The sequence below is a fragment of the Nilaparvata lugens genome, chromosome 9 (assembly GCF_014356525.2).
Source record: "Nilaparvata lugens isolate BPH chromosome 9, ASM1435652v1, whole genome shotgun sequence".
NCBI classification, from domain to species: domain Eukaryota; kingdom Metazoa; phylum Arthropoda; class Insecta; order Hemiptera; family Delphacidae; genus Nilaparvata; species Nilaparvata lugens.
Window position 1 is genome coordinate 2,115,295 of NC_052512.1, and position 15,075 is coordinate 2,130,369.

General features: G+C 36.8%; 1 protein-coding gene across 3 annotated transcripts in view; it reads left to right on the forward strand.

The window, feature by feature from the left end:
- LOC111059872 overlaps nucleotides 1–13,286 on the forward strand; it is a 345,846-nt gene extending 332,560 nt beyond the window's left edge. For all 3 annotated transcript variants that reach the window (XM_039435380.1, XM_039435379.1, XM_039435378.1), the window contains 4 exons: nucleotides 3,540–3,714; nucleotides 6,606–6,982; nucleotides 8,964–9,171; nucleotides 12,887–13,286. In XM_039435380.1, the coding sequence (XP_039291314.1) occupies nucleotides 3,676–3,714; nucleotides 6,606–6,982; nucleotides 8,964–9,171; nucleotides 12,887–12,964 (702 nt within the window). In that variant the 5' untranslated portion in view covers nucleotides 3,540–3,675 and the 3' untranslated portion in view covers nucleotides 12,965–13,286. The remainder of the gene's footprint in view (nucleotides 1–3,539; nucleotides 3,715–6,605; nucleotides 6,983–8,963; nucleotides 9,172–12,886) is intronic.
- Nucleotides 13,287–15,075: the final 1,789 nt, after the last annotated feature.

Here is a 15,075-nt window from a genome sequence, read left to right on the forward strand (position 1 = left end):
GCGTGAGCTGATAGGTGACACGCACTTCTTATTACGGTGCTGTTATAATATTTCAATACCTGTACTGATTTATACTATGAGTAAATATTTTCAGTTGATAAAGGTGTATACTAAACATATCTACGGTGTATTAGTAGTCTAGATGATACATCACTGAACCATGATCGAAAAGTACATCTCATCCTTGTTTTTCTCCTATTATTCATTCACTTCTTCCCCTACACTTCCTTTTCCTACTCATCCTCTACATCATCATCATCATCGTCCTCCTCCTTCACCTCATCCCACTCCTCCTCCTCCACCTCCTCCTATTCCTACTCGTTCTCCTCCTTCTCCTCCTCCGCCTCTCCCTCTTCCACCTCTTCCTTCCCCTCCATCTCCTTCTCCTCCTCCTATAATATACCCTCTCTGAGAATGTACTTCTTAAGGTCTAAACTCCACCGTTTCATGTGAAATTATTACAGTAGTACCTTAACTTTCGCATATTTCATCATTTTTCTAGCTAAGTATTATTGTTGAACTCTTGAGTTTAATATGATTCACCATGTTATTTTACTGCTACTGGAATTTATTCATAACGCTTGAACGTGAGTTGAATTTTGTTTTGTTAAACACGTGAATAAAGGTATCTGAATCTGAATCTGAATCCTCCACTCTCTCTATTGGTTCACAAACATTTTTTGAATGAGCAAAGCGAATTCTATGTTTCAAGTCAATCGGCGTTTGTCTGTTTGTTTGTTTGTACAGTCGCAGTTATGGACCGATTTGGATAACATTTGGTATACAGGTACTTTGAAACAAGGAGCAGAAACATAAATATTCATAATTTTAAAATTCATCCCCGTTTTAAGATGGCGGCCCTTTATTACGAAATTCAACCCTAAAATAAACTTAACCTTTACTCAATGCTTCATCGGATCAGGTTCAAATTGGGCTCATTCTTCTCAGCGCGTCAAAGCGATATTATCTCATGTATCACATGTTCAAAATGTTTTAATTTTTGGAATTTGATTTTTTTTCCGTCCCACATTTCAAGTTTCAGATTTTTTATCTCTTCAACCGTGCATCCTAGCTCAAAAGTGTAAAGAACTTCTATATTTCTCAGCATCCTCCACCGATCCTATTGCATATATCATCATACTCTGAATCCAATTTATTTATATGTGTGTTTGTGTGTGAATAGGCGGGCGTGTGTGAGTAGTGATGTTAGTGAGTGTAGCGAGTTCTACTGTTTTCCGAACTACTAGTTTATTTTTGATAGGTGGAGTGGGAATGATGATAATACTGGTAATTATTATAGTGGAATTAGCTAGCCTCTCACGCCGGTTGCATCAGATCTCGTTCAAACTGCGTTTGTTCCTAACGGAGGGTTGATGAAAAATATACAATCAATGGATCTGAAAATAGATGAATGACAAAAGTCGACATCAAGGAGCTTTGTTTGTTTGAATAAACAAACTTTAGCTGGAGGGGGTTTAATTCCCTGGTCCTTGAGATTTCTACTGATGAAGTTCAATTCTAATTCACTTCTAGTCTCTGATGTCGAATGAGTCGTCTTGATGTCTTAATTAGTCGATTGGCATACAGTTGATATCTGTCTTTCTTCTTCTTTTTTCGGAATTTCACCTGAGGCATCACACTGTGACTTGATCTGGAGACAAAACAAAGTGTACAGTTAGCAATGCTAATGTTGGGAGCAGATCATGCGCTCACATAATTAAGCTTGCTTTTCGAAACTCCCAATTCCATTGAGCAAAATCAATCAAGCATTGAAGAAAGTGAAAATTGATGAGAAATGAGATACATATTCATTTCCATTTGTTGAATCAAGCACTGTGATGTGATGTGGGTAATGTGGTCAACAATAATGAGGTCAACGACCTATCACAGGGTAGATAGGTCGATAATAGTCACAGGGTTGGAATACAGTTTCCATGAATTTTCAAAACTATGAAGCAACTTCTGAACCACCCCAAGTCCCTATATTACTAAATTTTGAACGTTGAGGCTGTGAAAAGGCTAAATATAAACTTTATAGTGATGATATTTTTCAAAGTTTTTCGAATTGTATATATCATCAAGCTATCAAAATGAAAAACTTTTCTCGGGAAAACATTTTTTCCGACCATTACTTTTTGAGATATGAGCGCCTAAAGTTTAAATGTTTGGGACAGAACATTTCATGTTCGGTAAGAGATAAATCCATGATATTTAGAGGATAGATTCTTCATGGTATTGTTGATCTAATTTTCTGAAAATTAAACAAAATTTCTAGAACAAAATTTTCTGAAAATATCAATTTTTGAGAAAGTTATTTTATTTCAGTTTATTTTTAGCTTTGAACAGCCTTAACTTGATAGTTCTTCAACTGTCATGGAAATAGCGAGGTTATGCAAGATAATCATGTTTAAAGATTTTTTGTCGTAGTCATTCAATTTCAGCTGTTCCACATGCATGAAATCAAGCCAGTAAACAGCTGTTTTCAGAACGAATAAACCTATGATTCTCATTACAGCATACCCGACTGTAATGAAATCATATGTTTTTTTAGTCGAGTATATACTTCTTCTTCTTATTCTTCTTCTTCTTCTTCTTCTCCCTCTACCACCTCCTTTTCTCTACCTCTTCCTTCTTCTCATCCTACTACTACTCACCCACTCACTCCTCGTCCTCACATCCTCCTCCTCCTCCACCGACTGCTGTTCCACCCTCTCTTCCTCCTCCTCATCCTCTCCCTCTACTGGTAGAGAGTTAGTGGGGAGGATATTTTTAATATTCTTTCCGAAGAATGGACATTGATATGTCCAAAGCTCCGCCAATTTATGTAGATGCATAACAATATAATTATTATCTATAGTTATTATATTACAAATTGCGTTTTCATATCATATACAGTTCAATAATAATTATTTTCTTAGTCTATATCATGTAAATTCATCTATAATTTTGCTGTATTGTAAGCTATTGTATATAAGTGTATAAGACAGTATATATTGTAATCTACATAAATAAAGTACTCAATCAATCAATCAATCAATCAATCAATCTACCACCTCCTCTTCTCTTCCTTTATCTTCCACTTTCCACTCTCCCTCGTCCACACTTTATCCTGATCATCCGCCACCTCTTCTCCATCAACTACTTCCTTTTATCTTCCTCCTCCTTCTTCTCCTCCCACCATTACTCGCCCACTCCCTCGTCCTCATTTCCTCCTCATCGTCCTTCTCCTCTTTCTCAGACTACTCTTCCTCCTCCTCATCCTCACACTACCACCACCTCTTCACTTCCTCACTTTCCTACTTTCTACTCCACCTCTCCCTCGTCCTTACTTCCTCCTGCTCCTCCGCCACCTCTTCTCCAACTACCACCTCCTCTTCTCTTCCTCCTTCTACTACTCACCCACTCCCTCGTCCTCACTTCCTCCTCCTCCTTCTCGTCCTCCTCCTCCTCCTTCTCCAGCAAACTGATTCAGTTGTTGTTGTTGTTGTGCGTTTGCGTTGTCAGCGTTTTGAGAGTATAAAAGCGTGTTGTGTTTGCAGGTGCCCGCGAGATGTTGCCTCTTCGACCCAGCAAGCAGCTGCAGCCACCATCTCTTCCCCCCCACTCCTGCTCTATCAGCTGCTTCACTGCTCCACTGCGCTGCTCCTCATTCAACCACCGGCTGCTTCAAATACTATGCGTCAAATCACACCTCTCCCTCGCATCCTGATTGCGGTTAGTATCTACAGCAAACTTCAAATAAATAAATGGTAGTTCTATGCCAACCCAGTTAGCCATCGCAGAACATTTACTCTTAACCTAGCGCCGCAGTGCAGGATGGTTTCTCACAGCTTGGCGTTGTTGTCATTTGAGATGGGTGTCTGACTTGGAGGTATTTCGGCCGCATTGCAGGATGACTGTTAACGGTTGCCGGAAGATCAACAGCTGGGTTTTTTTCGTTATGTTTCGTGATTGAGAAATTCTGATTGCAGATTCGTTCTCAGCGACCCCAAGTTTAGCCTGAAGGCTCAGAATGTTAACAATGTATTTAAATAATTAAAAATCATCATGAAAAGTCATTAATATGGAAGTACACCACGTTTCTGGAAACTTTTTACTGGTGACTGGAGTTATTATTGATTATAGGTAGCACAAAAATCAAAATAATCGTGAGAAAGAAAACTGCTGATGAACGCGAATAAGACCGTCACTCCATTGTTCTATTGTCTCGGCTGCTTGGCTGAGCCTGGCTGGAGGGATCAAATAACCGACTGGTTTGATCTTTCGTCTGTCCACTAGGCGGAACTACGCCGAACATTGCTGGGTGGAAGACGTTACTGCGGCCGCTCGCATTCCCACCAACGCTGCTATTATTTGCTGTCTCAGCGCCTACTCCGAGTCAGACAAGCATCCAGCCTGCACTGCGGAGCTAGGTTTAGAGCCTGTTCACATGACAGCGATTTATGCTCGGTTGTCGCGCGGTTGACCAGCCGAGCGGTTGCCAGGTATAGGGAAAGACATGGTGCCGTACACATGCAATGCTCGTCTTGAGCAGTAGCCGGCGAATCGCGGCCAAGAATAGTGCTATAGTGAGGCTCACGTTATAATGGCAGTGAAGAAAGATAGGAGAAAAACGTTGCCAAGTCTCTCCATTTTGCCACTGACTGTACACATACTCAATTCATCCCAATGAATTTGAACTAATAATAATTATCATTTCCTGGATAAAATAATCAATTTAATATCAAGGAAATATATTTTTTCATAATTTGATTCGAAAATTTGCTTTCATGAATGAGATCAGATTTTTATTTTTATACAAACCTGAAATGGCGGCTAATTTAGAAAGCTGTGATACAACAATCTGAATTTCAAAACAACAGAAATTAAGTTATTTGGTAGGTATTCTATCCCAATTTCTTCTAAAAATAATAGAAAACCTATTTAAAATAAATAAATTCAATAACCTTTCAATATTATTTCAATATTACTGGTACGAGTAGGTCTAATCTATACGTGTAGGCTAACTGAAGCATGGATGAAGTCTAGGATGGTTAGTTATCAACTTTAAAAATGTCATTTCAGGTATTTTAATTTGTGTTTCTGGATTATGTTTAAAATTATTTCATTGTTTCAAAAATACATTTTAAATCAATTATTCGACTTGTGTACAAATATTTTGATAGAATGAAGAAAAAAATGGCGTTTGAGAATTGTTTGTCTACTTGTACTGTACACTGTACTGTACACTTTGTGTACAGTCACAGTCAAAAGTAAAAATTAAATATTCTGGCAAACTGACAACATTGCAAAGTGAGAGAGAGATAGCGCCATCTGTTTTGTTGTATGATACAAAAGGACAGCAACAGTATTGTCAATCGTACACTGCCATTATAACGTGGACCTCACTATATATACCATTGGCCGTCAGGCTCGCTTCGCTCGCCATATCCGTCTAGCCAGGGGGCTCCGACCCCTGGACCCCCGACTGGATCGTCCAAGAATGAGATCAGCAGGCTCGCTTCGCTCGCCTGCATTTTTCATTTCAGCATTTTTATCATATGTTAGGACAATCCAGTCGGGGGTCCAGACTAAACGTCTGGCTAAACGGATATGGCGAGCGAAGCGAGCCTGACGGCTAGTAATAGCTGCTTCCCAACCGCGCGTAAATCGCTGTCATGTGAACAAGCTCATAGGTAAAAGGCTCAAGGCTCAACTGACACTTACGCGACTCAGGTGGAGAAGAGACTGGACTCTAGTGGAGAGCATGATTGTGTTTCCAAATGGTGACACTCAGACCAGTCGATTCTCTTCTCCGCGACGTCACCATTTGAAAACACATGCTGCTCCCTGAGCAGGCGGTGGGACCTTCCCGCAAGGGACTCCCCACCAAAAAAAAGCCATACGAATTTACTTTTTTAATCAGGATTAAAGTTTAACCGGCTTTTGTGCAACCGGGCCTTTGTGAAATAGATTTTTGCATTCCACTGTGAATTAATCTCATCACACTGTGATTAGATATAACATTTCTGTATAAACTATGAATATATTATAATTACCTCTTCCGTAATAAATTTTATATGCTTTTGTACTCCAGGGCGAAGCTCGGTCCCCCGATATTATATTAAGCTGCAAATAACACCAACTCAGATTTCCGGATTATGGAACCACCTAGACTTCCTAATAATTAATAAAACAATATAAAAATCTTGAAGCACCCTTTATTTAAAAAAAAAACTTCAAAATAGTTCAACAACTAATTTTGGTGGTCACACCATCGTCAGGTTATAAAATAAAATAAATTTCCAATAAATGTTTACTAATAGTTTTGTTAATTGATACTATATTATGAAAATATGATTTTTTCATATGATTCATTTATTTCTGATTAAAGTTATTAAATTGTTTCTATATTGTTATTATTTTATTTTTTTATTTGTTATTTTTCATATTGTTCTATCAATTTAAAAAGTAGCCCATTTGAATGAAGTGTTTTCCTGATAATGTATGACTTTGAAAATAATCACAGCTGATACTGTTTTTTCCCGCTGAAAGTGAATAAATAATATAATAATTGTTTGGAATTGGGAGTTGGGACATTCATCTCTATTTTAATTGGTTGACAGGTGTTCCTATTGGCCGCTTCTAGCCAGAGCTCGGTTGCGAATAGTGGTGGTGTGAGCCATCGGCAGGGGGAGGAGGGGTCAACGAGGGGTGCACACACACGTCTCCACAAGCGCCACATCAGCACAAATTCGAGCACAACGGACGACCTGTGGTCGAGCAGTGAGGAGTTGATGCCATCACTTGAAGGCGTAGGAGGAGGAGCAAGTCGTTGGCTGAGCCATAAAGAGTCTCAAATGCTCTTGAAGAAGGAGGGGGGCGACAGAGGTCTCCCTGTGGACTGCTGTCCGTCTATCATGGAGATCATCCAGCCGCTGGGAGGAATCAACCGTGAGGGAATGCTTGTCAGGCTCTTTCGAGACATCAATATCACTCAAAGGTCAGTTTCTGTCCATGCTCACTAATCACCTTTCACTCATCTTCATAACGGCCCGATCTACTATGATTTGCACCTTCACCTTTTTATAGTGTCCATTGAATTTCCTTTCAAATATGTTCAGGTCACAAATCCTAAAGATATCACTTTTAACATGGAGAGGGGAAACCGATTTATCCTTGCACAGTTTGTAGCATGGAAAGAGTAGTGGGGAGGAGTAAGCATGCTGCACCACTACCTCCGTAAACAAAGCCATAGTGATGGCAGATGGTAACGTCAGCTCAGGTAGGGCTCATACACCAATCAAAGCACTAGCTGATATAGATCAGCTAAAATCAACCATTTCTTATTGGTGTAGGAGCCTTACCTGTACTGACGTCACTAGAATGCACTATGGCTTTGTTTACGGAGGTAGTGGCTGCACAAAATTGGATGCTGACGCAAAATTATGGAGAATGCTGTTATGTAGTGGCAGTGATTAGTGAAGGAAAGAGCATCTGGCCTCTCTGTCTTCGAGAGAGAGCCGTGTAAAAAGTAATATCTCTGACTATTGATTTCAGATGAGTTCGAAATCCACAAAGAGTTATAGGTCCACTTCTTCTTCTGTCAATATCATCCTCTCCACTAGCAGCGCACAGACCTGTGCATCAGGGCATCACCTTCCGAAAAAAATGCAATTTGGGAAATACTTGATGAGTGAGGTTACCTCACTGAATCTTAATTAATAGTAACATGTATCAGATACACGTGAATTTATCAATCAATATGGAGTCCAGATCTAAAAGTACTCAAGTATAAGAATACAATGGTTTACACAGAGTATTTTCATCAGCTACAAGTTACTATAGTAAGGTTCACATTATAATGGCAGTGTTTGGTTGGCAATGGTATTGCTATCCTTGTCTATCATTCAACAAAGCGGATAGCGCTATCTCTTTCTCACTTCGCTATATTGCCAGTTTGTCTTTTAACAATGTAGAATTAATAATTGACTAACAAAATATTTCATCTTAATTATTAAGATTCATTATGAAATTATTGGAAAATACAATTTATTGCTTAATAAAATATAATTGATTATTTTAAAGAAGAATGAACCGTTAATATTACATCAATGAGCCTGTATCAGCTACCGGCTATACAGAAAGCATTGACAAGACAGAGGATCGGCAACGTTTTTCTCCTATCTTTCTTCACTGTCATTATAACGTGGACCTCACTATAGTTGTCTACTATTAAAGTATCTAGTTGATACTATTTATTTACTATTATTTCCTGATTAATTCAGAAAAAAACAATGAGAAGTGTGTTACTTCTGTCTTGCTCACAACAAATAATTTCAAAGCATTCCTTTTATTGTGAATAAGGGACGGTTTCCGAGCTCGGGGTTTAGGTGAGTTCTAGACTTTAAACAGCTGGAGTCAGAAAATCGGCTTTCCAAAACGAGGCGTAGTCGCAGTAAATAGTTGCTGAAAATAATCTTAATTTTCTCATTACTATGATTAGATACGTTTTTCCTTGACGAAATGAAACATTCCTAAATAATTCGAAATAGCTGGAACTTTACACTATTTTCTCTTTATTTTATTTTGTGTTCAATTTTCTAGCTGTTCGATATTTAATTTAAACGTGTCCTTGACTATGACTACGACTAGGTCCCGTTGTCCCGTTTCGGAAAGCCTATTTTCCGACTCCAGCTGTTCAAAGTCTAGAACTTAGCCAAATCCCGAGCTCGGAAACCAGCCCTAAGTGTTCACTTTCTCATATTCTTTACATACGACAAGTACATATTGGATCTTGCAACACTGACTTAGCAGCGGTGTCATATTGAATCACTTGGACTTGCATTCAGGGGTTGAATAATAAATTTCACAATCTGGCAATGCCAATAATCTGATAGCTAGTGGCTCAAGTCACAACTTGTTCCATATTGAAAAATGAATCATTCTTAAATTTATTCGATTTGAAATGTGAATGTTGGCAGTTTCTTTGAGCTGTCATGCCGGACAGGCGTGGAGGGCAAGCCATGCCGCTTCATGGACCGCCATCTGCACAACCAATCGCGCTGTGTGCAGAAGTACTCCTATTCCTACGCCCTGGTCGAGGACACCGTCAAGACCGGACAAGGACAATACAGACGCGTCAACTCAGGACCAGTCCGTCCGGACATGTGGATGCTTGACCACATACAGGTTGACTACAACTAAATATATTCTATCGAAATATGTTCTATCGAAACACAAAATCTATCGATTTATAAATATCGAAATATCAATATCAAACCAGATTTCGAAAATACCGTATCGAAATACAAACCAGATTTCTCTATTCTATAATTTTCCATGTTTAGAAATAGAAGATCACTTTATAATGACAACAGAAGATTTAGTCAATTTTCACGAGAGTGAGTCAAATTTCAAATTTATTTGGAGCGAAACACAAACAAATGGGTCAAAATGTTAATAAGGGTGCGGCTTCAAACTTCCTTTTTCCAAAACATAATAAAACACAAGAGATAGAGGAGTTTTATTACATTCTCAGAATGGAAGTATGTACGGTATTTAAATTTCTGTTCCATGAAGTTTTGAAGATCATGAAGTTGACGTCTCCCACTCTGGATACACTTAGAGCCAGTTTCCGAGCTCGGGATTTGGCTAATTTCTAGACTTTGAACAGCTGGAGTCAGAAAGTTGCCTCTCCGAAACAGGGCGTAGTCGTGATCCTTGTCATAGTGGTGAATTATTAAATTTTGAAAAAACTAGGAAATTGAACACAAAATAAAATAAAGAGAAAATAGTGTAAAGTTTCAGCTATTTCGAATTATTCAGAAATATTTAATTTCGTCACGGAAAAACTTTTCCAATTTTAGAAATGGGAAGATAAAAACTGCGACTACTGTCATAAAAACTGCGACCACGCTCCATTTTGGAAACCCAATTTGCTGACTCCAGCTGTTTAAAGTCTAGAACTTAGCTAAATCCCGAGCTCGGAAACCGACCCATAGAGTACCTATTTCTAGTATTTGATATTACCCTTCCAATCATTAAAGGCATAATTTTGGCAATTTCTCGCTGTATGCTGTTTAAATCTTGGAGGATCTTTGGACGGTTCACATGGACATATTATAGGATATTAAAAAAACCTCACAGAAAAAACCACACGGGGGCGAATCGAGTCATAATCGGGCCACTACAAATCTCTAAGGCATTCTGGGAAGTGTTACTTCAAATCAGCCATTTCGTATATTATATCCACTAGGCATGGATGAAAATGGATGTCTTCTTCAAGAGTTCTCCTCACAGAACGATCGGAAAGTCCGAGGGCAGACGCATATTTGCGTGCTGATCGCCTTGGATCACTGTCTCAATGTTTTCATGTGATCTAATGGGCCGTGGAACTTTAAATCTTCGTTTTGTTGAACACCCGTTTTTTAAACCCACAAATCAAACTATTCCTGGCCTGGAACATGGATCAACGGGGCTGAATTAAACTGATTCCGAAATGCGTGCTGTGGTGCAACCACTGAACAGCCACTCGAAAAGTAGGGCTCAACGGCGAACGCCCACTCTTTGCTGTTCCAACACATAATGGCGACTGAACAGAGCAAGAAATAAACTTTGAAACCACCACTTTCGAGAGTGTCAACTAGTATTCCGCTATGTCATCAACTAACTCAAGAGTACGCATTTAAAAAAAGAAGTTTTGATGCCGCACTCTGTATGACGACATGTTTTGGCGGAGGGGTACCTAACCATGACGACTGTTGACCTTTGCAGTCTGGGTGCTGAATTTGATTTGAGGTGTGAGATCACACTGTATTATTACAAATGAAAAGAATGTGTAACATAAATAAGATCAATGTCCCAGTAGAAGCATATCAGTGTCCTCATGTGTCTATGCTCATTCATGGTAAAGAAAACACAAATTCATGGTCATTCATGGTAATAAATCCGACCAGTCTACTTGTTCAGTTTGAATAAAATGTACGAGGTAGTGGGAAAAGTAATGAGACAGATTTCATACTTAATAAAGTTTTTATTATTTTTGAAAAACGATGTTATATCCCCTTAAAAGTAGTTGCCTTGGGCAGCTATACATAGCGAAGTCTTCGTACCCACATTTGGTAGTACTGCTGGAAACCTCCAATATTAGACATAGCTTTTAACTGGTCGATCACAGTCTTTTGAATTTTCTCCAGAGTTGCAAAATTCCATCTTTTCAGGACATGTTTCAATATTTTGAGAATAGGGAAAGGTACCTGCCAGTACCACTTTATTTGATTGTACTGGCAGATTGATTGAAACATGTCCTGAAAAGACGTAATATTGAACTCTGGAGAACATTCAAAAGACTGACCGATCAGTTGGGAGCCATGACAATTGAATACTTTCAGCAATGCAATCAAGAGTGGTAGCAACCATTTCGTCGGTATATAGCTGCCCAAGGAAAGTAACTACTTTCAACTTTCAAGGAGATAAAACATTGTTTTCGAAAATAATAAGAAATGTTGTTGGTAAAAATTCAGTCTCACTAGGTACCTTACCTCGTATTTATTTATTTATACATTGATAGATACAATATCATTCTCAACTATGGATGATTGGGAAAGGAACAACAGGCTTGAAGCCCACAACTGTTCTTTTCCCAAATTCAGATAGAAATTGTCTAAAAATAGGTTATGTTTACACTTCTCAATTTTGTCCAATTTTGAGTGGTCAATAGCAGTAATAATAGTATTATTAAAAGGAATTAGGAATTTAAAAGGAATTATAAATTATTAAGAGGAAGTATTATAAGGATAATTCCCACTAATAGACTATATGCCGGTTGCACAAATAAAGTCAGTTAAATTTTGACCGTGATGATTTCCACGAGAACCAATCTGAGAAGCCGTATTTTCAAAAACGCCTTCTCTGATTCTCGTGGAATTAATCACGGTTAAAATTTAACCGGCTTTTGTGCAACCGGGATTATGTATCGTTATATCATTTAATTTTATTTAAATGAATATGTGAAGGTGTTTACCGTAACTATAACCTGTATGTAGCCTATGTATTCTAATATCTATGAATTATTATATTATCAGTTTATATTATATTATTCTATCGACATAAATTCAATTCAACTAGTTCTATTCTAAGTGAACAGAGTTCACAGAACTATAGTGAGGTCTACGTTATAATGACAGTGTTTGATTAGCTATCCTTGTCTATCATTCAACAAAGCGGATAGCGCTATCTCTTTCTCGCTTTGCTCTGTTGCCTGATCGTCTTTTAACAATGTAAAATTGATAATTAATTAACAAAATATTTCATCATATGGAAATTCATTATAAAATTATTGGAAAATATAATTATTTATTGCTTGATAAAATGTAGTTGATTATTTTAAATGAGAATGAACAGTTAATATTACATCAATAAACCTGTTCAGCTACCGTCTATATTTATTTATTTATTCGTGGACAGAATCACAAATCATATAAATATGATTAGGAAGGAACAACAGGCTTGGCCCAAATCTATTCCATTCCCAAATTTTGATAAATTTATTAATAAAATGTCCAAAAAATAGGTCATGTTTCTACTGTAAAACGTTCAAGTTCAATTTTCGTCCAAAAATATATATAAGCTAAACATTTTGAATTTAGAGAAATTAAAACACCATACTATATTCAAATATAAAACTTAATTATCACTTCATATTGAATTAATAAAGTTATTTTATAAATGTTTTAACTCAAAAATACACACAACTTCTCTCACTAAGCACAGCTGTTAGAAGGCATTGCCAAGACAGAGGTTCGGCAACGTTGATCTCCTATCTTTCTCCACTGCCATTATAACGTGGACGTATAGTTCTCTTCCAATCGATGTATTTAGGACTAAGTAAGTTTTTGTGTTACAGGTCCGCTCAGGATGTGCTTGTGAAGTGCTTCCAAGAACCAAACGAAGAAAATCAAAAATGAAGCGTGGAAAGGATTAGGAGTCTGAGACTTTTTGGTTGATGTGTAATTGTGTCTAGTTATGTACTTGGCTTAATATTTATGTGTTCGTTTAGTTGCTTGAAAATTACTATAGAAAAGTTAATTTTACAAACAGATATAGTCCTTGATGGATCTATTCAGGGACAATTAATGTGAGATATGTTCATTATACGACATGATCTGAGGTATTGGTGTGGTATCAAACAGAGATATACTACCACGGATAGGATGAAATATCATAGCCACCTCTAATACAAGGCCGCGGCCTACGATATTGCAACGTCGCAGTGTAGGCCTAGAATCTAATACATGATTGGTGAAAAAGATTTAAAAAAATACCACCTGATCTTTTTCACCAATCATGTATTAGATTCTAGGCCTACACTGCGACGTTGCAATATCGTAGGCCGCGGCCTTGTATTAGAGGTGGCTATGGAAATATTCATGATGGGAAATAAGGTAGTTGGTACGGTACGTGAGACATTTTTGTAAATGTAAGAATTGTTAGCTTGTATTACACAATTGTCTAAATTGTATTGGATCAATGATCTATTGATATGATCAATTTATTATAAATTATACTGGGATAGGCTATTATACTATTCCCAGTCATTATACAGCCATCTCTAGGAATGTGAAATGCAATGATGATACTGTAAGGTCCGACAGTTTACCAGGACAGGAAAAGCAGAGCGTGTGATTCCCGCTTCATTTCAACTGGTCAGGTATCTGTCATCATTAGTATGAAGATAGTTCGAGATATTGCCAATAATCCACTTAATTTCAATAAAAATTATTATTTTACAGGAGCATGATTTCGTGTGTGATCACATATCATCAGTAACTTACAGCTGATTAAGTGTGAGCATACACAAAAACATGCTTCTGTAAAATAATTTTTATTGAAATTAAGTGGATTACTGGCAATATTTCAAGTCTCTTCAACTCTGTATTATGTTGAACAGAAACTAAAACTATTGTGTAGTTTAGGATAATGAGATTAGTTCATACAATATTTTTGAATATTCCATCTGAAATGTTTGTCTTTTTAAATAAAAATACTCAGAAACTGTCAAAAACCACAGATTTTATTGAAATTTTGAGTTCTAAATTTCAATAAAATCTGTGGTTTTTGACAATTTCTTAGTCTTTTTATTTAATATGAAACAATATCACAATATCAACTTCTCAACTACACAAAAAGTTTGTCTTTTTGTGCCTTAAACCATTACGATATTGCGCTCGAATTTCTAGAGATGGCTAAGCTAAACTACAATATCATTTCAGTATAATAATATAATGGAGAGAAATACCAATTTTAGGATGCTATTTATTGGGCATTTTGTTTACAGAAAATTTCCTCCTAAATCTGCAGGGATTAATTTATTTATCTTGTCTCGAATTTTGATAAAAATCTTTTTTGGTCATTTTTTATCCTATATTGAATTGATAGATGTCCGCAATGTCAATTATTTAAGTGTTAGTTGGTGCTAATAATGAGAAACTTGCTGCCGAGTACTATAGAAATAACTATGATTTTGAAACAGTTTTTGTTCAATCAAGAGCAAGAAAAATTCAATTCGAATAACAAGGAATAAGGCATAGAATTTCATAAACAAATTATAGTGAAATAATTGAATATTACATCGAATTTTAATCGCCGATTAATTGAGCCCAAGAAAAAGGAATACCTACAATAGCTATAGAATTCACTCCAGTTCATTGTCGAGTGTCGTTCTAATAATGTTTAAGTACAGCTGTTCATTTATAATAAGCGAGGTTGTGTTGAAATAATATGATTATATATATTAATAATTAGTTTTCGACGTATTTTTGTACATTTTGTAATAATATAGACTATTTGATATTATATTTTTCCAATAAGTTTACCACTACAACAATAGGATAGGATGGTTCAACAATTTACCTACTAAGTTTCTGTAATTAAAAAAAATATTTTTTACTATACATTTTTAAAGTTGTATTTGAATAAGAAGTATTGTTAGATGATTAATGAATTACAATTAACACAATGTAAAGTTAAGAAATGCACAGAGATTTGTAGAAGAGAAGTTTATTTTAATTTGTAAAATGCAAAATTATTATACAC